The sequence below is a fragment of the Saccopteryx leptura genome, chromosome 10 (assembly GCF_036850995.1).
Source record: "Saccopteryx leptura isolate mSacLep1 chromosome 10, mSacLep1_pri_phased_curated, whole genome shotgun sequence".
Lineage (NCBI taxonomy): Eukaryota > Metazoa > Chordata > Mammalia > Chiroptera > Emballonuridae > Saccopteryx > Saccopteryx leptura.
Window position 1 is genome coordinate 51,888,837 of NC_089512.1, and position 20,507 is coordinate 51,909,343.

Sequence of the window (20,507 nt, forward strand, 5' to 3'; positions counted from 1 at the left end):
CATACTGTGCAGATTCATATCAGAGCTGCTTCCAAGCATGTTCTTTGTTTTGATGTCTTTAGTTTCTGAGGACCCTTAAATGCACTGTTGAGTTTCACTAAATCATGGAAGAAAGATCAGTGTCATTTTCACGTTTTGGGAAACATCAGGCTTTGTATTTTACCATTCTTGGTAGAGATTGTAGATTTCTTTTGGTGCTTTTCATTGTAAATGCCAGTGAACAATACAGTTTTCTATTAGAATTTCATGGTCATAGGTTTAATCATTTATCCTTGATAAAATAAATAAGTGTTTTAGATATTCAGACTTAATGAATAGTTCCTCACAATGTGCTTGTATAAACTACAAAATGTTTCAGCTCTGGCTACCGGTTGTGATTTGATTTAGCTGTAATCTTATCAGTCTTGTTGAGTTCCGTGGGCTATCATGATAAGAAGAGCGATTTTCAGAAAAATGTAATCTGTTTAGGGTTTGCAGGTCTCTCTATGGCTAAATAGTTCTCTCTGGCTTTTAGACTTCATTGATAGAGCATAAAAAAACTAATTTATCCAGGGAATGATACTATTATTAGTAGAGAAATGTCTGCTTTTTTTTATTCTGTTTAACTGGACCATACTCTCACTATGTTCTTTACTATTCTCATCAGATTTACCCTGTGGAACCTTATTAATGTAGATTTTAGTTCTTCACTTCAGGAGGGAGTGAGTTGGGGGAGGTGAAGAAGTGACCGAGAGTCTTCATTTTAAATAAGCTCTCCAGGTGGTTCTGAGATACAGTCAAGTTTGGGTAACATGGCCTGTATGAACTGGTTATATGGAAGTCCTTTGTAAAAAAAAAATTTTTTTTTAATAAACCTATTGCTTTCAACTTCCTATTAATTTTTACCTGGACCTGTGATAGTCTTGTTTAAAAATGATTACAGTTGTAATGACTAACTTGAATACATATTTATTAAGCACCTAATTGCCATAGTGTTGAATCAGGCAATGTACTCAGGGAACCAGTTTATAATCAGATTAAAACTCACTAGGTTCTCGCCCTGGCCTGTTGGCTCAGTGGTAGAGCGTTGGCCTGGCGTGCAGGAGTCCCGGGTTCGATTCCCGGCCAGGGCACACAGGAGAAGCCCACCTGCTTCTCCACCCCTCTCCCTCTCCTTCCTCTCTGTCTCTCCCCCTCCTGCAGCCAAGGCTCCATTGGAGCAAAGTTGGCCCGGGAGCTGAGGATGGCTCTGTGACCTCTGCCTCAGGTGCTAGAGTGGCTTTGATTGCGGCAGAGCGATGCCCCAGATGGGCAGCATTGCCCCCTGGTGGGCATGCTGGGTGGATCCCAGTCGGGCGCATGCGGGAGTCTGTCTGACTGCCTCCCTGTTTCCAACTTCAGAAAAATACAACCCCCCCCCAAAACCCCTTCCCCCAAAACTCACTAGTTCCTGTTTATAAAATTGTCTCATGTCACTGAAACCCTGAGGCAGCTTGATTTCTACTCCATTTTAATCAGTAATGTTTATTAACTGGTGTTTTGGAGATAGTAAAAGAAAGTCATTTAATAGGGCTTTGTTAATATTTGAAATTGTAGTTTAGTGCTATAATTATGAAAACAGAATGAAGAGCCTCATGGTGATTTTAGAAAACCCTGTTATGTTTTTGCTTTTTCTTCAACTGTGTTCTTTGAAGATGAATACCATCTACCAATCAATTTTATCATTTTTTTTCCCACTGGTGGTAATGAGTTGGGGAAAGCTAATTGTCCCAAGAAGTCTTCTTTTATTTCATCTAGTGCTTTTGCAAAATGATTCCCTTAGGTTTAAGGGGCAGTTTTGCATGTGGGTCAGTTATTTGAAAAAATTTTTTTAATTGAGTGAGAGGAGGGGAGGCAGAGAGGCAGACTCCTGAATGCAACTTCCCTGATATACCCCCTATTTGGGCAATAGTGACCATCTGGGGCATTGCTTGGTTGCTTCACAACTGAGCTATTTTCAGCACCTGAGGCAGGCCGGGAAGCCATCCTCAGGGCCAGGGGCCAACTTGCTTGAGCCAGTTGAGCCCTGGCTGCGGGAGAAGAAGAGAGAGAGAAAGAGAAAAGGGGAGAAGAAGGGATGGAGAAGCAGGTGGTTGCTTTTCCTCTGTGCCCTGACCGGGAATTGAACCTAGGACTTCCACATGCAAGGCCGATGCTCTACCACTGAACCAACTGGCCAGTGTCAAAATTTTTCTTAAGAATGGTAATTTGTTTCTATAGCTTGATACTCGGTAGTATTTACACTCTAATCATCTGATATAACTGGTTTTTACAGAGAATTGGCATGGATACCATAGGCAGATTTTAGGAAAATATGCTTTAAAGAGGTAGAGAGGCCCTGGCCGTTGGCTCAGCGGTAGAGCGTCGGCCTGGCGTGTGGGGGACCCGGGTTTGATTCCCGGCCAGGGCACATAGGAGAAGCGCCCATTTGCTTCTCCACCCCCCACCCCCTCCTTCCTCTCTGTCTCTCTCTTCCCCTCCTGCAGCCAAGGCTCCATTGGAGCAAGGATGGCCCGGGCGCTGGGGATGGCTCTGTGGCCTCTGCCCCAGGCGCTAGAGTGGCTCTGGTCGCGGCAAAGCGACGCCCCGGAGGGGCAGAGCATCACCCCCTGGTGGGCAGAGCGTCGCCCCTGGTGGGCGTGCCGGGTGGATCCCGGTCGGGCGCATGCGGGAGTCTGTCTGACTGTCTCTCCCCGTTTCCAGCTTCAGAAAAAAAAAAAAAAAAAAAAAAAAAGAAGAGAATTAAATAAGTCTGTATACGGTAAGTGTAAGTCTCAGTGAAGTCCTAGCATTTAATTGACAAGTGTTGAGTCTGAAGTCTACATCTTTAAGCCTGATCTCTTTCTCAGAGCCGAGTGTCTCTAAGTTTTGGCTGTCACCTGGACTCCTCTGAGTGTCCCACTGGAACCTCAGCTGCATCATGTCAGTGTTACTTTATTTTCAAGTTTCAACCTTCTGTTTTCCATTTAATGGTTCTGTTCTCCCAGTTGCCCTGGTATTGAGTCAGGAGGTAAATTAGTATTTTATAGGAAAAACATTTGATAATTCACAGTAACTTGGTGATCTCTCTTTTTTTTTTCCCCTTTTCAGTTCCCTTCACAAAAGGAAGCCACTGCCCAAAACTGTATATAACTTGCTATCATATCACGATTTAAAGACAATGTTAAAACAGTACGGATTATCTACTCAAGGAAATAAACAACAGCTCATTAAAAGGCACCGAGAATTTGTACACATGTACAACGCCCAGTGTGATGCTTTGCGTCCTAAATCAGGTAAAGCATTAAGATGAGTTTTGCTTTGTGTAGTTCAGGGATTGTAAACCCTAGAAAAAAATTTAATACATGCAGTTTTGAAAATAGATAAGACATGCAAATGAATTCCTTTAGAATCCTGTGATAAGCCAGCCTTTCTTTCAACCAGTCTCAGTCCCCAGGCCCTTCTCAGAAGAGGTCACCTGTGGCCACTTCCCTAGGAGTCTCTCCCAGAGATGGTGGGTAATAAAGAGTTGATCTGGAGAGCCCGGGGTCATAGTCCCAGCTTTGTGGTGCTATGACTGGATGACTTTGGGCAAGTTCCTTAAGTTCCTTGTTATCTCAGTTTTCTTATCCACTGTGTCTACTTCACAGTGATTTTGAGAGGATTAAATGAAAAAATGCATATAAAATGCCTAGTATAGGACTTTAGCAAGTATTTAGTATTCAATAAATGTTACCATTATGATTATTATACCTAAACGTATGCCCTTGATCATTATTTTATAAAATTATTAGTATTGCATAGTCATACGCCACATTATATTTTGGTTAATGAAGGATTGCAGATAGGATATTGGTTCCTTAAGATTATAATGGGAGTAAAACATTTTTATCACCTGATGATGTTGTAGTCGTGTCATTTCATATCATAACTCATAGTGTAACGCCTTTACACGGATACTTACCATTTTGCTACAGTGCTATACAGGCTAGGAGCAATAGGCTATGCTATATAGCCTGGATGTACAGTAGGCTATATCTTCTAGGTTTGTGTAAATTTATTCTATGATGTCTGCAGGACAAAATTCTCTAATGACAACAATGTATCCCTGTTGGTACACTATTTAATGATTTGTCCTTTTAACCAGACATGTATTTAGAACTTCCTTCAATTATGAGCGTATATACATAGAATTGCCAATTTAAAAAATTAAATTATAATTTGCAAACAGAAAAGTATAAATGTATTGTTTGGTGAATTATCACAAAATAAGTTTCACAAAAGACAGATGTCTTGGTCACCACTACTCAGGTCACCACCAGCATGCCAGAAGCTGCTGTCCCCCTTCCAGTCACTACTACCTGCATTCTCACAGATGAATACCAGTGACCTTTAACACTATCTATTCATTTTGCCTACTTTGGCCTATATTTGATCTTTATAAATGGAATAGTAAACAGCTTATATATAGTGAGTCTGTCTTTATTTGTGCCATGTTATATTTATAAGATTCATCCATGTTTTAGTGTACATTTTTGGTTTTTAAAATTTTTTGTTACTATAGCATATTCTAATGTATGCATATATCTCACTACCCATTCAGTGGTATCTTTTGTGCATCTATGTGTACATTGGCACACACATTTTTTGAATATATATTCCTAGGAATGGAATAATTATGTTTTTATATATGTTCAGCTTTCATGGATACAGCCCAAATCTCAGTACCAATGTACATTTCATCAGGAGGTATGACAGTTGCAGTTTCTCCACATCCTTAACAGCATCCAGATAGGCAGTTTTCCATTTTGGCTCTTCTAATGGATCCATGGTAGTATTTCATTATGGTTTTAATTTGCTTTTCCCCAGTGATTTAAAATGTTCAGCACATTTTTATATGCTTATTAGCCATCTGGATATCTGTCCTCTTTGGTGAAATACCAATTTAGGTCTTACACCCAATTTTTCTATGCTGTGTTTCTATGTTTTTCTTATTCATTTGTTGGGAGTACATGAAATTTTCTGGATACAAATCTGGCTGGACATGTGTATATTTAATTCCTTCTTCCATTTTACCCTTTCACTCTTTTTTTTTTTTAAGATTTTTATTTATTTATTTTAGAGAAGGGGGGAGAGAGGGAGGAGAGGAGCAGGAAGCATCAACTCCCATATGTGCCTTGACTGGGCAAGCCCAGGGTTTCAAACCGGCGACCTCAGCATTCCAGGTCGACGCTTTATCCACTGCGCCACCACAGGTCAGGCCTACCCTTTCACTCTTAATGGCTTCATTTGAGGAGAAGTTCTTAATTTTAATATAATCCAATCAGTGGCATTTTCCCTTTTGGTTAATGTTTTTTTATGTCCTTGCCTTCCATGAGCTCATGAGGATCTTTTTCTTGCTTTCTTCTAAAAGCTTTATTGTTGGCCTGACCTGTGGTGGCGCAGTGGATAAAACGTCGACCTGGAAATGCTGAGATTGCCGGTTCGAAACCCTGGGCTTGCCTGGTCAAGGCACATATGGGAGTTGATGCTTCCTGCTCCTCCCCCTCTTCTCTCTTTATCTCTCTCTCTCACTCCCTCTCTCCTTTCTAAAATGAATAAATAAAATAAAAATAAAATTAAAAGCTTTATTGTTATTGCTTTTACATTTTGATCTACAGTTTATCTGGAATTGATATTAGCATATGTTGTGAGGTAGGGAGTAAGAATCTTGTTTTTTTTCCAGATATATAGCCAGTCAGCACAGCATCATTTATAGGAAAACCATTCTTTCCCCACTGAAATATCGGTATGTCTTGGTTGAGAATCAGCTAACTATATATGTGTGTGTCTATACATTATTTATGCAGTCATTTATCAGCAGCATACTGTCTTAATTACTTTATAAGTCATTTATAATAGATCTTGTCATCTGGTAATGCAGCTTTGCCTTAGTTTTTCTAGGCTCTTTGCATTTCCAATGTAAATTTCAGAATAAGCTTGCAAATTTCCATCAAGAGACAAAAACCTACTTGGATTGGGATTATGAGTCTATAGATCAATTTGGGGAAAGTTGATAGCAATATAGTATTTGAATCTTCCAATTCATGAATTTAGTTTAGCCTGTATTTATTTGTTTTTCATTTCTGTCAGTAATATTTTATAGTCTTCAATATGAAGGTTCTGTCTTTTTAAAGGCTTATTCATAGGTATTTGATGCTTTTGATGCAATTTAAGTGGTATTTTAAAATGTCTATGTTTGTTTGTTGCTGGTATATAAGAATACAACTGTTATATATATTTTTGTATCCAGTGACTTGTTATAATCACTTTTTATTTATGCATTTAAAAAATTGAGGTATAATTTACTTATGATATAGTAAATTCTCTTAAAGTGTACTGTTTAATTAGTTTTGACAAATGTATATATAGTCATTTAGCCATCACTTCACTCAAAATACAGAATATTCTGTTTACCCCAAAAGTTCCTGTGCCTCTTTGTAGTAAATTTTCTCCCCTTACCCTAGGCCCTGGGAAATACAGATCTGTTTTATATCCCTGAAGTTTTGCCTTTTCTAAAATGCCAGATAAATAGAGTTACACAAATTGAACAATATATAGTTTTTTTTGTATCTGGCTTTTTTCACATAACACAGTGCTTTTGAGCTGTGTTTCTGTTGTTGCATTTATCAGTAGTTCATTTATTTTTATTGTATGGCTCTACTGTGTATAAATGAACAACTGGATTGTCTCCGGTTTTTGGTTATTATAAGTAAAGCTGCTATGAACATGGGCTTACAGCTTTTTGCATAGCCATAAGATTTTATTTCTCTTGGGTAAATACCCAGGAGTAGAATTGCTGAGTCATATGGTCAGTGAATGCTTAAAAATATAGGAAATTGTCATGCTGTTTCCAAATGATTGTATCATCTTGTCTTTTGTGAGAGGCCCATTTGCTCTGTTCAGCCTTTAGCTTGTTTTTAGGACTGAATGGCAACTCCCAAGTACTTTACAAGCAGAGCTAGAAACTGGAATGTTATTTCATTTAAATGAAACTACAATATATGGCCTTTTGTGACTGACTTCACTTAGCATATTTTCAAGGTTTATTCATGGTCAGTACCTCATTTATTTTTATTGCTGAATAATATTTCATTGTTTGGATATGCTACATTTTTTGCCTACTCATCAAATGATTGACATCTGGGATTTTTCCACTTTTTAAATAATGGAACATCCATGTATGTGGTTTTTTTGCTTTGTTTTTTTTTTTTTGTACAGGGACAGAGAGAGTCAGAGAGAGGGATAGACAGGGACAGACAGACAGGAACGGAGAGATGAGAAGCATCAATCATTAGTTTTTCGTTGCACATTGCAACACCTTAATTGTTCATTGATTGCCTTCTCATATGTGCCTTGACTGCGGGCCTTCAGCAGACCGAGTAACCCCTTGCTTGAGCCAGCGACCTTGGGCTCAAGCTGGTGAGCTTTTGCTCAAACCAGATGAGCCCTCGCTCAAGCTGGCGACTTCGGGGTCTCGAACCTGGGTCTTCCGCATCCCAGTCAGATGCTCTGTCCATTGTGCCACCGCCTGATCAGGCCATGTATGTGTTTTTATGTGGACATATGTTTTCATTTCTCTTGGTGGAATTGCAGGGTCAACTGATAACTTTCTTTGTACATTTTGAGGACCTGCCAGACTGTTTTCCAATGTGGTACAACATTTTACATCCCACTTGTAGTGTATGAGGATTCAAGTTTCTCTACATCATTGCTACCACTTGTTCTATCCATTCTATTACAGCATCCTAGTGGGTATGAAGTGGTGTGTCATGGTGGTTTTTTATTTTATTTTTTTTTATTTTTTGTATTTTTCCGAAGCTGGAAACGGAGAGACAGTCAGGCAGACTCCCGCATGCGCCCGACCGGGATCCACCCGGCACGCCCACCAAATCTGGGAATAAGTTGTTGTTTTTTATAAGTATATGATTTGGATTTGCTTGACAAGATGTACCATTAAATTGTAGGGTTTCCCCTTGCTGGTTGGCTCAGCGGTAGAGTGTTGGCCCGGCGTATGGAAGTCTTGGGTTTGATTTCTGGTCAAGGCACACAGGAGAAGTGACCATCTGCTTCTCTACCCTTCCCCTTCTCTTTTCTATCTCTCTTTCCCTCCCGCAGCCAAGGCTCCATTGGAGCAGAGTTGGCCTGGGTGCTGAGGATGGCTCCATGGCCTCCGCCTCAGGTACTAGAATGGCTCTGGTTGCAATGGATTGATGCCCCAGATGGGCAGAGCATCACCCCCTGGTGGGCATGCTGGGTGGATCCTCTTCTGGCACATGCGGGAATCTGTCTGACTGCCTCCCTGCTTCTAACTTTAGGGGAAAAAATTGTAGGGTTTAAACCATTTTCATTTTATTTAATCTTTTGTTGGGTATAAGTCTGTCATCTTGCTCTTTTTTTCTATTTGTCCTACTCATTCTTTGTTTTTTCTTTCCTTTCTTGCCTTTTTTTGGACTGCATATGTTTTAGTTTCCCATTTTATTTCTTCTACTGTCTTATTAACTATGCATTTGTTTAATTTGGGTTAGTGATTGTTCTGGAGTTTAACATATGCATCTTATCACAGTCTACCTTCAGATAATATACTACATGTATAACGTAAGAACCTTAGGACTGCCATCCTTTGTTTTATTGTTGTCATAGGTTTTTTTTCTATATATGTTATAGCCCCCCTAGTACCTTGTTACCATTTATGCTTTAAAATGACAGCTTTCTTTTAATATAAAAAATACAAAAGTCTATATATGCCAATATATTTACTATTTCTGTTATTCTTCATTTCTTTGCTAAGATCCAGGTTTTCATCTGATGTAATTTTCTTTTGGCCTGAAAAAGTTCATTTATTTTTATTTAGTGATTTGGTAGAGAAGATGGGGAAGAGAGATTGATTTGTTGTTCCACTCATTCATACATTCATTGGTTGTTTCTTGTATGTGCCCTGACTGGTGACTTGCTGTATCGGGTTGATGTTCTAACCAACTGAGCTACCCAGTCAGGGCTGTAATAGTTTATTTAATATTTCTTCTAGTGCAGATGTGCTGTTGAGACAGATTCTCTCAGCTTTTGTCAGAAGATGTCTTAATTTTGCATTCTTAAAAAATTTTTTATTTGGAAATAGGTGTGAACTTATGGGGAAGTTGGAACACTTGTAAAGAACATATACCTACCCTTTACACCGATTCACCTATTAGCATTTGCGCCATTTGCTTTATGAATTAGTTTCTCTCTCTATATATGACTGCATATGTATTTTCCTGTACATCTTTATACATACATACGTTTTTATTCATTTTAGAGAGGAGAGAGAGAGTGAGAGTGAGAGAGAGAGAGAGAGAGAGAGAGAGAAAGGGGGGAGGAGCAGGAAGCTTCAACTCCCATATGTGCCTTGACCAGGCAAGTGCAGGGTATTGAACCGGCGACCTCAGCATTCCAGGTCGATGCTTTATCCACTGCGCCACCACAGGTCAGGCCATACATATTTTTTTAAATCTGGGAATAAGTTGTATAATCTTGATTCTTTATCCCTAAATACTTTATTGTGTATTTCCTAAGAAAAAGGATATTCTCTTTTATTGCCTCAGCATAGTTATCAATTTCAGTAAATTTAACTTTGTTACAGGACTTTAATTTATCATCTCTGTTCTAGGTTCAGCAGCAGACCCCAAAATGACCTTTACAGATTTCCTTCCCCCCCAGCGCATGACCCAGTTTTGGATCACATATTGCATTTAGTTGTGATATCTTTTCAATCTCTTTCAGTCTGGAACAGTTCCTCAGCCTTTCTTTGTTTTTTTTTTTTTTTTTATTCTTTTTTTTTTTTTTTTTTTCATTTTTCTGAAGCTGGAAACAGGGAGAGACAGTCAGACAGACTCCCGCATGCGCCAGACCGGGATCCACCCGGCACGCCCACCAGGGGCGACGCTCTGCCCACCAGGGGGCGATGCTCTGCCCATCCTGGGCGTTGCCATGTTGCGACCAGAGCCACTCTAGCGCCTGAGGCAGAGGCCACAGAGCCATCCCCAGCGCCCGGGCCATCTTTGCTCCAATGGAGCCTTGGCTGCGGGAGGGGAAGAGAGAGACAGAGAGGAAAGTGCGGCGGAGGGGTGGAGAAGCAAATGGGCGCCTCTCCTGTGTGCCCTGGCCGGGAATCGAACCCGGGTCCTCCGCACGCTAGGCCGACGCTCTACCGCTGAGCCAACCGGCCAGGGCTTTTTTTTTTTTTATGACATTGGCATTTTAAAAGAATATAGCCTTTGTTTTTTTCCAAATAGAATGTTTCTCAGTTTGACTTTGTCTAATATTTTCTTACAATAACATTCAGGTAGTGCATTCTTGAATGTTGATGAACTGTTGGCTGCTCCTTCTTGTGTTTGATTGGTTTCAGTACTATATAAATACTGTGCAAGTAATGCTTTGTCCTTTTCAGAATACCAGTCACATCGAGAGGTGTTCGACATCTTTGTGCCCCTCATTTGTGGTGGCAAGTTTCAGCACCTTGTCAGTTTCTCCATTGTATAGTTTCTCCCTTGCTACTAATAAGAAATCTATCAAGAGACATTTTAATACCATATATTCTATACTTTATTACACTTTTACCCCTGTATTCAGCATTTTTGATATTAATAATTTTACCTAAACTTATATTTTCTGCAGTAATTGTAAAGTGATGTAAAATGATGGTTTTCTAACTTCAGCAGTCCTTCCATGTTTGCTAGTTGTCACTTGCCATAATTCTGAAACCAAGAGCCGTCTTATTTTCCTCCCTCCCTCCCTCTTTCCCTCCCTCCCTTCCTTTCTTTTTTTTTTTTTTGACAGAGAGTCAAAGAAAGGGACAGATAGAGACAGACAGACAGGAAGGGAGAGAGATGAGAAGCATCAATTCTTCATTGCAGCTCCTTAGTTTTTCAGTGATTGCTTTCTCGTATGTGCCTTGACGGGGGGGGGGGGGGGGAGGGCTACAGCAAAACGAGGAGCCCTTGTTCAAGCCAGCAACTTTTGGGTTCAAGCCAGTGACCATGGGGTCATGTCTATGATCCCACGCTCAAGCCAGTGACTCCTTGATCAAGCTGGTGACCTTGGAGTTTCTAACCTGGGTCCTCCGCTCAAACTGGTGACCTTGGGGTTTTGAACCTGGGTCCTCTGCACCCCAGTCTGACACTATCCACTGCGCCACCACCTGGTCAGGCCTCTCTTATTTTCTTTTTGTCTAGGGTCAGTGTCAATTCACAGTGGGAGCTTCTTTTTTTTCTTTTTTGTAGCAGAGACAGAGTCAGAGAGAGAAATAGATAGGGACAGACAGACAGGAAGGGAGAGAGATGAGAAACATCAATTCTTCGTTGAGTTTCCTTAGTTGTTCATTGATTGCTTTCTTATATGTGCCTTGACCGTGGGCCTTCAGCAGACTGAGTAACCCCTTGCTTGAGCCAGCGACCTTGGGCTCAAGCTGGTGAGCCTTGCTCAAACCAGATGTGCCCGCGCTCAAGCTGGCTACCTCGGGGTCTCAAACCTGGGTCCTCCACATTCCAGTCTGACCCTCTATCCACTGCACCACTGCCTGGTCAGGCCACAGTGGGAGCTTCTTTATACCGATACCCATTCCTCATGACATGCTCCATTATTTCTTTATATGTGTATGTTTGTGTATATATACATACATATATATATATTATATGTATAATTTTTTTTGAAACAGTCAGAGAGACAGACAGGAAGGAGAGAGACGAGAAGCATTAATTCTTTGTTGCGGCATCTTAGTGGTTCGTTGATTGCTTGTTCATTGATTGCTTTCTCATATATGCCTTGACTGGAGGGGCTGTAGCAGAGCGAGTGACCCCTTGCTCAAGCCGCGACCACAGGGTCACATCCATGATCCCACGCTCAAGCCAGTGACCTCTCACTTAAGCTGGTGACCCCGCACTCAAGCCAGATGAGCCCACGCTCAAGCTGGCGACCTCAGGGCCTTGAACCTGGGTGGATTTTCTGTGTTCTGGTTTGACACTCCATCCACTGTGCCACCGCCTGGTCAGGCTATAATTTTATTTTTTAAATCATTTTCTTATTTTTAGTATAGCAAGATAGTACAGGTTCATCTTGTCCTTCCTTGTCCCAGTTCTGGAATCAGCCATTTCCCTGAGGAGCTTTGGTTCTTTTGGTTTCTTTTTTGGAAACCCAGAAATGGTTCCTTTGCTTCTAGGTTCTTTTAGGAGAGATATATTCATACATAAACATTTGCAAACATGTATACACACACATGTAAGTCCATTTACACTTGAAATCATGAGAACATATTGATACCTCTACTTTGAAGTCAGCCCCACAGCATTCGTTATTCACTGTATTCCATATTTGTATTTCTTTTTTTTTTCATAGGGAGCCCTCCCAGTAGCATCAGCACATTTACTGGTTTGTTCAGTTCTGTAGTATGTCTGAACTACTTCCAGAATTGCTCCGTCTGTACTACCACACCAGTGCACACAGACCTACCTGTATGAAGGAGTTCTGGGTTTCCTCTTCCTCCCCTCTACTCAGCCTTCCCTCTCTCCTCCTTGGCCTGGACTACGGGTGTGTAGTCAGAGTGCGTTGATAAGTTCCTTTTGGCTCCCTTCATTGTGGTTATATTATTTATTTGAAATATAGTGGGGCTCATTTATTTTACTTTGTTTCTAATTTTTGTTATTTAGTATCCCTTTTTTCAGTACAAGAAATTGATAAATGCAACATTTTAAAAGATGTAGTTTTAGAACCTATTGCTGTCATAAAAGTATTATATACAGTAGCAGTTTTGTTTGCTTTTGTTTCAAGAGTGTTTGTAATTGCTTTTGAAGCATTTTTATGTTGGTAACTTTAAAATTCTTGTGAGATAATTGCAGCATCTGAGTCATCCTTAGTGTTGGCATCTGTTGATTTTCTTCTCATTCAAGTTGTGATTTTCCTGCTTCTTACTATGACTTAGTTGTGATTTATTGTATCTGGGACTTCTTGAATGTAATATGAAATTCTTGATCCTGTTTGAATATTGTTTCAGCAGGCACTCAACCCCTTTTGGTTCAGCACGCAGATCCTGGCCTACTTTTGTGGGCTGTGGTTCTATTGACAATTTAGTTTTCAGAACCCATGCAGTGGGCTGTATCATTTAATAGCTACCTGGAGGCCACTCTGAAAACCTGGTATTCCATACTGTGGTTCAGTTCTCAACCCTATTGGCATATTCTAGATATTTGGTCAGGGGGGTATCCAGGATTTCCTGTGCAGGTTTAAAGAATGTTTTTTTTCCAGGTTTCTTCTCTTTGAGATCCTCCCTCTAAACAGTAGTTAAGAGGTTGCGGATGGCACCTGCCACCACTGGGTGAGAGTAGAAGTCTGGGCTCCTCACTGGGTCTCCACTGACACAATGTTGGCAGGAAAAGAAAGCCTGCTTCAGGCCTTGCTAGTTGGTTATGGGGCACAGGGGTGGAAGTCCACATTCCCCACTTATTCTCTGATGATACTGCCAGAGACTGGGAGCACCAACAGTGTTTAGCTGGAGTAGATCAGGTATTGATCTTCCCCTTTTGTAGTCCTTTGCTTAGAGAGAATAGGTTTTTCTTGGGGCTTTCCCTACCCCTGTGCTTATTAGTGGTTCTGGGTTGCACAATGCACCAAAGCACAGTCTCGGATATATAGAAGATAAAATTCAGGGGACTGGTGATGGTGGTGTTCCTCAAATTCTGAGGTCCTTAGCCAGTTCACTTTCTTCCTTCCACTTTTTAGAGTTCTTAGATTATTGTGTTATATCTAGGGTGTTGGTTATACTTAGTGGGGAAGAATATGAAAAATGAGAATAGAGTCTAATTCATCTTGTTTAAAACCAGAAGTTCTTGTTCATATATTTTAAATTTCTGTTTTAGATGCAAACACATTAGGGATTTTTATATGTTCTTGATGAATTGACCTCTTTATATAATTTCCCACTTTATTCCTGTAATGTTCAGTCCTCTGAAGTCTCTTATACCTCATATTAATATAGCTATTCCAGGTTTTTTAAAATTAGTATTTGTATAATACACCTCTTTCCATTCCTTATTTTGACTTAGGTATGCCTTTTATTTAAAATGATCCCTCTGTTGAAATCATGTAGTGTGGTCTTTATTTTTTATCCACTCTTCATTCTGTCTCTTATTGGTGCTTTTAGAACATTTACATTTAATGTAATTACGATACAGTTGGCTTTAATCTTAACATATGGCTAGTTTTCTGTTTGTTTTACATACTTTTTGTTCATTTTACCTTTTTTTTACTGTCTTTGGATTGAATATTTTTATTACATCTTATTTTTACTATTGGCATATTTTGCTTATATTTCAAAAAGTTTTAATTGTCCCCCTACAGTTTGTAGTATGTACCTTTAATTTTTCACAGTCTACCTTTAAGTAATATACTGCTTCACTTATAGTGTGAGAACCTTACAACAGTTTATATCCAATTCCTAATTCTTTGTGCTATTGCTGTCATGGATTTTACATATTTACATAGGCTATTAACATCACAGTGCTATTGTGTTTCCTTTAAACATCCAGTTAGTTAAAAATAAGAATAATTACCTTTATTTTTACTATTTATAGCACTCTTTTTTGTTACAGAGACAAGTTTCTGGTTTTATATTTTTTCTGCTTGAAGAACTTTAAGACATTTTGCAGTACAGGTCTGTTAATGATACATTTTCTCAATTTTTGTCTCAGAAAATTTTTATTTCTCTTTTACTTTTGAAAAATATTTTCAGCAATATAGAATTCTGTATTGGTAAGGTTTTTATCCCAACACTATAAATGAGTCACTCCATTGTCTTCTGGCTTAAATAGTTTTTGATGAGAAGCATAATGTAATGCTGTGTGTGTGTGTGTGTGTGTGTGTATGTGTATGTGTAATATACCACTTTTCTTGGACTGGCTATCAGGTTTTCTGTGTGTCTGTGTATATGTATGTTGTAATTTTGTTTTTTATTTATCCTGCTTGATGTTCTTTGAGCTTCTTGCATTTGTGGTTTGTTTTTTTTCATTATATTAGGCAAATTCTAGTCATTAGGTCTTCAAATATTTCTTCTCCCTCTTCTTTTTCTGGGGTATCTATAACATGTATGTTAGTACACACATTTGTACACAAAAAGATACTATGTCTGGAATTTGTTTACAGTAACCATGGGAGGGAGCCATGTAAATAAAAGTGACACATAGTAGTTCAGTATTGTGTAAGGTTGAAAATAAGTATATGAAGGGGAATCACACTCTTCACTCTACTTTTATATACATTTAATATAATTCCCATTTTAAAGTTTTTGGTGGTTTTTTTTTTTTTTTTACAAAACCTGTAATCCCCAAGAGAATCATTAAAGAATGCAATTACCTCAATTTAGAGTTTGTTTTAGATAAAAGGTACACTGGGAGGTGCCTTTTGCTTCCCTAATATCAAACCAGTAGAGACAGTGCAAGCACTGATCTCTGTGAGCATGAACAGCCGGCAAAAATTTAGCATCGTGGTATAACAAGAAAGGGACCACTTGTATTCTATCCAGTCCATTAGTAGAAGTATCATTTAAGATAGGGAACATCTGGTATACTCTCGCCTAAGGTATTAAAGAAAACTATATTAGCATTGGATACAATTTAGGGACTTAAATCTTTCAGGTAGACTTCTGAGTTTTTCTATGATGTAGAGATCTGGATATAATATCACTCCCAAAGGTTGGATAATCTATAACACTGTAACTTTTCTTGAATCAATCAGAGCTAATCATAGGGCAACCAACTAGCCTGAAATCTAAGAAAAGACAGGTGCCTTAGAGCAGTGGTTTTCCAACTGCTCGTCCACTGGACTTATAATCTTCATATGACATCACGGTGTAACTCTTTTGCGAACTGGCACGGAATTTCTGGCTTACTGGCATTTGAAAACCACTGGTGTAGGGGATTGCAGATTTTTATTCTATACCATATGTTTTTTAAGTTTTAACATGTTGATGTTGGAGGCAGAAAAATAATGCTGACAACTTCAATGCTATTTGCATTCCAAGTCATTTATGTATGTAACAGAATGTATTCCAAATCTCTGATGTTTGTGATTGGTAAGTAAATCTGAGGCAAGCCCATTTCTCCCTGGTATTTGTAGACCTTTGTCTTTCTGTAAATAGTAGCTTGTTGTACCATATTTAGTGTATTGGAGTTTGAGTGGATATCCCCTAAGAATTGAATTCACCCAAATAAATTAATTGTCATATGCCATTGAGACTGCTATTTAAATTCAGAGGAAAGAACACAGTGACTTTACTGTATTTTTATGGTTATATTTTAAACTGTTCGTATATATACAGAGTTCAGTGTTTTAACTGTTTTTAACCTTTTATTTTGAAATAATTTTAGACTTACAGAAAAATAATAAAAAATGGGACAGGGAGTTTATACCCAACACCTAGTTTCATTGTTAACAACTTTCATGACCATAGTAGAAGGAGCAAAACCATGTAATTAACATTGGTTGTATGTCTTTAACAGCTGCTGAAATAGTTCAAGAAATTGAAAATATGGAGAAGACTAGGATGCGTCTTGAAGCAAGTAAACTCCATGAAAATGTATGTTGTAGTCTATCTTAGTACTGGGCAGAAATAAAGGAGAGAAAAGTTGAATACCCTACTAAAATTAAAACCTGTATTACATCAGTGCAATGGAAAATGTAGTAGAACACATTTCCATTTAATATATTATGATTTACCTGGAGCTCATTTTTAGCACAAAATTCTATCATATTTAGCAGTCTTCTAGCACAAAATGCAATCAGAAGTAGAGTTTATTAATGAGTTAGAGTCCGTAGGAAAAGCATATGCCTGTATATCTGGTAGCCTTTACATTTGTCCTGTCTCTGTTGCTGGCATTTGGTAAGCTATTTCACCCTGTGGCCCGACCAACTTCATCTGTAAAACTCGGGTTGAACTTGATGATCTCTAAGATCCCTTTTTAGCACTAGCATTCTGTACTTCTTGATTATACAGATTGAGAAATTAAGTAATTGTAGGAGTTTATGAGGATTGAGCTTATTGAGAGAATCATAGACCTAAAATTCTTTTTTTTTTTTTTTTTTTTTACAGAGACAGAGAGAGGGATAGATAGGGACAGACAGACAGGAATGGAGAGAGATGAGAAGCATCAATCATCAGTTTTTCGTTGCGACACCTTAGTTGTTCATTGATTGCTTTCTCATATGTGCCTTGACCATGGGCCTTCAGCAGACCGAGTAACCCCTTGCTCAAGCCAGCAACCTTGGGTCCAAGCTGGTGAGCTTTGCTCAAACCAGATGAGCCCACGCTCAAGCTGGCAATCTTAGTGTCTCGAACCTGGGTCCTCCGCATCCCAGTTCGATGCTCCATCCAGTGCGCCACCGCCCGGTCAGGGAGACCTAAAATTCTTCACTATTGCCTTCCTCTCTAGCTTGATGACCCAAAACTTAAGGAAAGGATGCCAAAGAAGAAAATAGTCACTGTGTACTATGACAATGAACAAAGTGTTTTGAGATTTCTCTAATAGGTTTTTTTTTGTTTTAGATCATCAGTAATGTGTTTGTAAGGAAAATAATGACCTTAGGGAAGTGAATTTATAATCAGATAGTAGAAAAACTGAGATTTTTATTGATTTTATTACTACCTATATGCTAACTATAAGAGGAAGACTGTAATAAATCATGCAAGTAGACTTCTAATCTTTTAGGTCTTAGATTTTAAAAGGTGGAACTAGAAATTTAAACATAAGTTTGTATTTTCTCTACATATTACTTTTCTTACATATCTAAAAAAGTTAGGTTGGAAAAGCAGAATCCAAACAATCTGCCATGCCAATGATCTGCTAAATGTCTCCAGTCTTATAGTTTAAAGTGTTACCTGTTGTTTTAATGAATGTGAAAAATTAAGTATTGAAAATTGGAAATTTGATTGTTGTATTAATACTTTATATATTCTAGTGGTATCCATGTTGTATTTTCTACTGATGAGAAATAAGTAATGAGTAAAATGCATACTATTTATGGTAGTCAAAAGCTCACAGTGGTTCTTTTTCCTAGGTCTATATAAAACAAAGATGAGAGGTTATTTTACTCCAGCCACATTTGAGATTTCAAAGTTTATAGTACTGATTTCTGTTTTTGCCATTTAATGAATTTTTAATTAAGAATTTTTTGATTATTTTAGATAATGGTTTTTACAAAGAACCAAACAGAAAAGGAAATAGATGAAATTCACAGTAAATACCGTAAGTTGTGTGATATTTTCTTTATATATAGAGAATTTGGATTGCAGTGTTTTGTCTTAGTAAATTTTTAAAATAAATTTTCATATTAATGTTTGATATAAACTCTTCTTGAACATTACATAAGAGGCTGGATTTTCCTTGTGTTTACTCAGGCAGTGTCCTCTTCTGTATCAATGTACCTGCTTTTTGATTTGTGACTAACATTCTACTTTGAGCTTATTACTAAGCACTTAGCAAATATTAATTAGCTGCTCTCAAAGCATCTTTGTGAGAAGAAAGTGGGATTAAAATGGAAACATTTCTGACTTCCCATCTTGTTTCAAGCCACTCAATGACAGTATTTCCATCAAGAATTTCAGCACTTAGAGCTTGCAAACTTATGCCCCAAAGAGTTTTGTTTTATTAGGTATTAACAATTAATTTTGTTACGACAATTTTTTCTTTTTTCAGTTTTTTATTTATTGATTTGAGAGAAAGAGGGGGAGAGAGAAGCATCAATTTGCTGTTCCAGTTAGTTGTGCCCCCACTGATTGCTTCTCATATGTGACCTTAGGGTCAGGCTAGGACCCCAGGATCAAACTGGTGACCCCGGTGCTCTCAGATACCGTTCTATCCACTGCACTGCTGACCAGGGCCGTTTTTTCAGTTCTTAAGCTTTAAAGGGGCAGATTGAGTAGTGCTGTATTTGAGTAGGGAGGATGAAGTAGCACATAGACATGGGATGTGCAGTGTGTCTGTAAATTCATGGTGCACTCTTGACTGGTCACAGGAAAGCAACAAAAGACGACAGAAATGTGAAATCTGCACCAAATAAAAGGAAAACTCTCCTAGTTTCATACCTATTCAGTGCAGTTCGATGTGGGCTCACACACAGATTTTTTAGGGCTCCTTAGGTAGCTATCCCGTATAGTCTCTACAGACTCATCACTGACTGATGGCCTACCAGAACAGGGTTTCTCCACCAAACTGCAGGTTTCCTTCAACTGCTTATCCCACCAAGTCATGTTATTCCTATGTGGTGGCGCTTCGTTATAAACGCACCAGTATTCACATTGCACTTTGGTCACGGATTTGAATTTAGCGAGCACAGAACACACTGAACTTTCCTCTGTACCGTCCACATCTCGACTGGCATGGCCGTGGGCTGCTCCGCTGTCTATATACACGGTGTTATGTCATCATCTGTGCATGTGCACATGCTGCCACATCATCCTACAGAAACTGGGAGGGTTTTCTTTTTATTTGGTGCAGATTTCACATTTCTATCATCTTTTGTTGCTTTCCTGTGACCGGTCAAAAGTGCACCATGACTTCACGGACACACTGTAGGTGTGATGGCCTGTGCCTTACTGGGGAAGGAACAGGAGCCTAGACTGTTCAGGGACCATAGGCTCAATAACAAAAGTCAAGGCTCTAGAAGTTGTGTGAAAGTTCTAGAAAGATCAGTGTGGTGTGATTTTCTTAGTCAGCTTTTGGGAAGCCAAAGTGGGCTATCTCTTGAGACAGGAGATAAACACTATCAGATGATCACTCAATTGGCATAACTGAAGCCTGTAACAATAGGAAACCAGAAAAATTACCTGGAGAAAAAGTAATTTAAATCACGAAAAGAATGATATCTAACAAATATGCCACACTAGGAAAGAAGCGGATTAGACACAGGCAAGACAATATAAAAATATCTGCTCCCACCATTTAAATATCTTTAAAAAGCTTAACTTTACTAAATATGTCATGTTGAACTAATTGATTTAGCCCTAAAATAAACCTCAGTATATACTTAAAAAACAAACCAACCTCTCAGATGTATTTTGTTGTATCGGAACAGCAAGAAGCAGTCGTTTTGCCACACAATTAAGTAACCAAATTAAGGAGTGTTTATTTTTTATTTTTTTATATTTATTTTTTGTGGCAGAGACAGAGAGAGGGACAGATAGGGACAGACAGACAGGAAGGGAGAGAGATGAGAAACATCAATTCTTTGTTGCGGCTCCTTAGTTGTTCATTGATTGCTTTCTCATATGTGCCTTGACCGGGGGCTACAGCAGAGCGAGTGACCCTTTGCTTGAGCCAGCAACCTTGGGCTCAAGCTGGCGACCTCGGGGTCTTGAACTTGGGTCCTCCACATCCCAGTCCGACGTTCTATCCACTGTGCCACCACCTGGTCAGGCAAGGAGTGTTTATTTTAAAGCTGGCGACCGCACG

The 20,507-nt window shown here is 38.9% G+C and overlaps 1 protein-coding gene across 5 annotated transcripts in view; it reads left to right on the plus strand.

Annotated features, from left to right (window-relative positions):
- Positions 1–20,507, plus strand: part of RAD18 (RAD18 E3 ubiquitin protein ligase) — a 152,588-nt gene that overhangs the window by 42,206 nt on the left and 89,875 nt on the right. For all 5 annotated transcript variants that reach the window (XM_066351063.1, XM_066351064.1, XM_066351066.1 and 2 more), the window contains 3 exons: positions 3,109–3,293; positions 16,560–16,636; positions 18,242–18,302. In XM_066351063.1, coding sequence (XP_066207160.1) covers positions 3,109–3,293; positions 16,560–16,636; positions 18,242–18,302 — 323 coding nt within the window. The remainder of the gene's footprint in view (positions 1–3,108; positions 3,294–16,559; positions 16,637–18,241; positions 18,303–20,507) is intronic.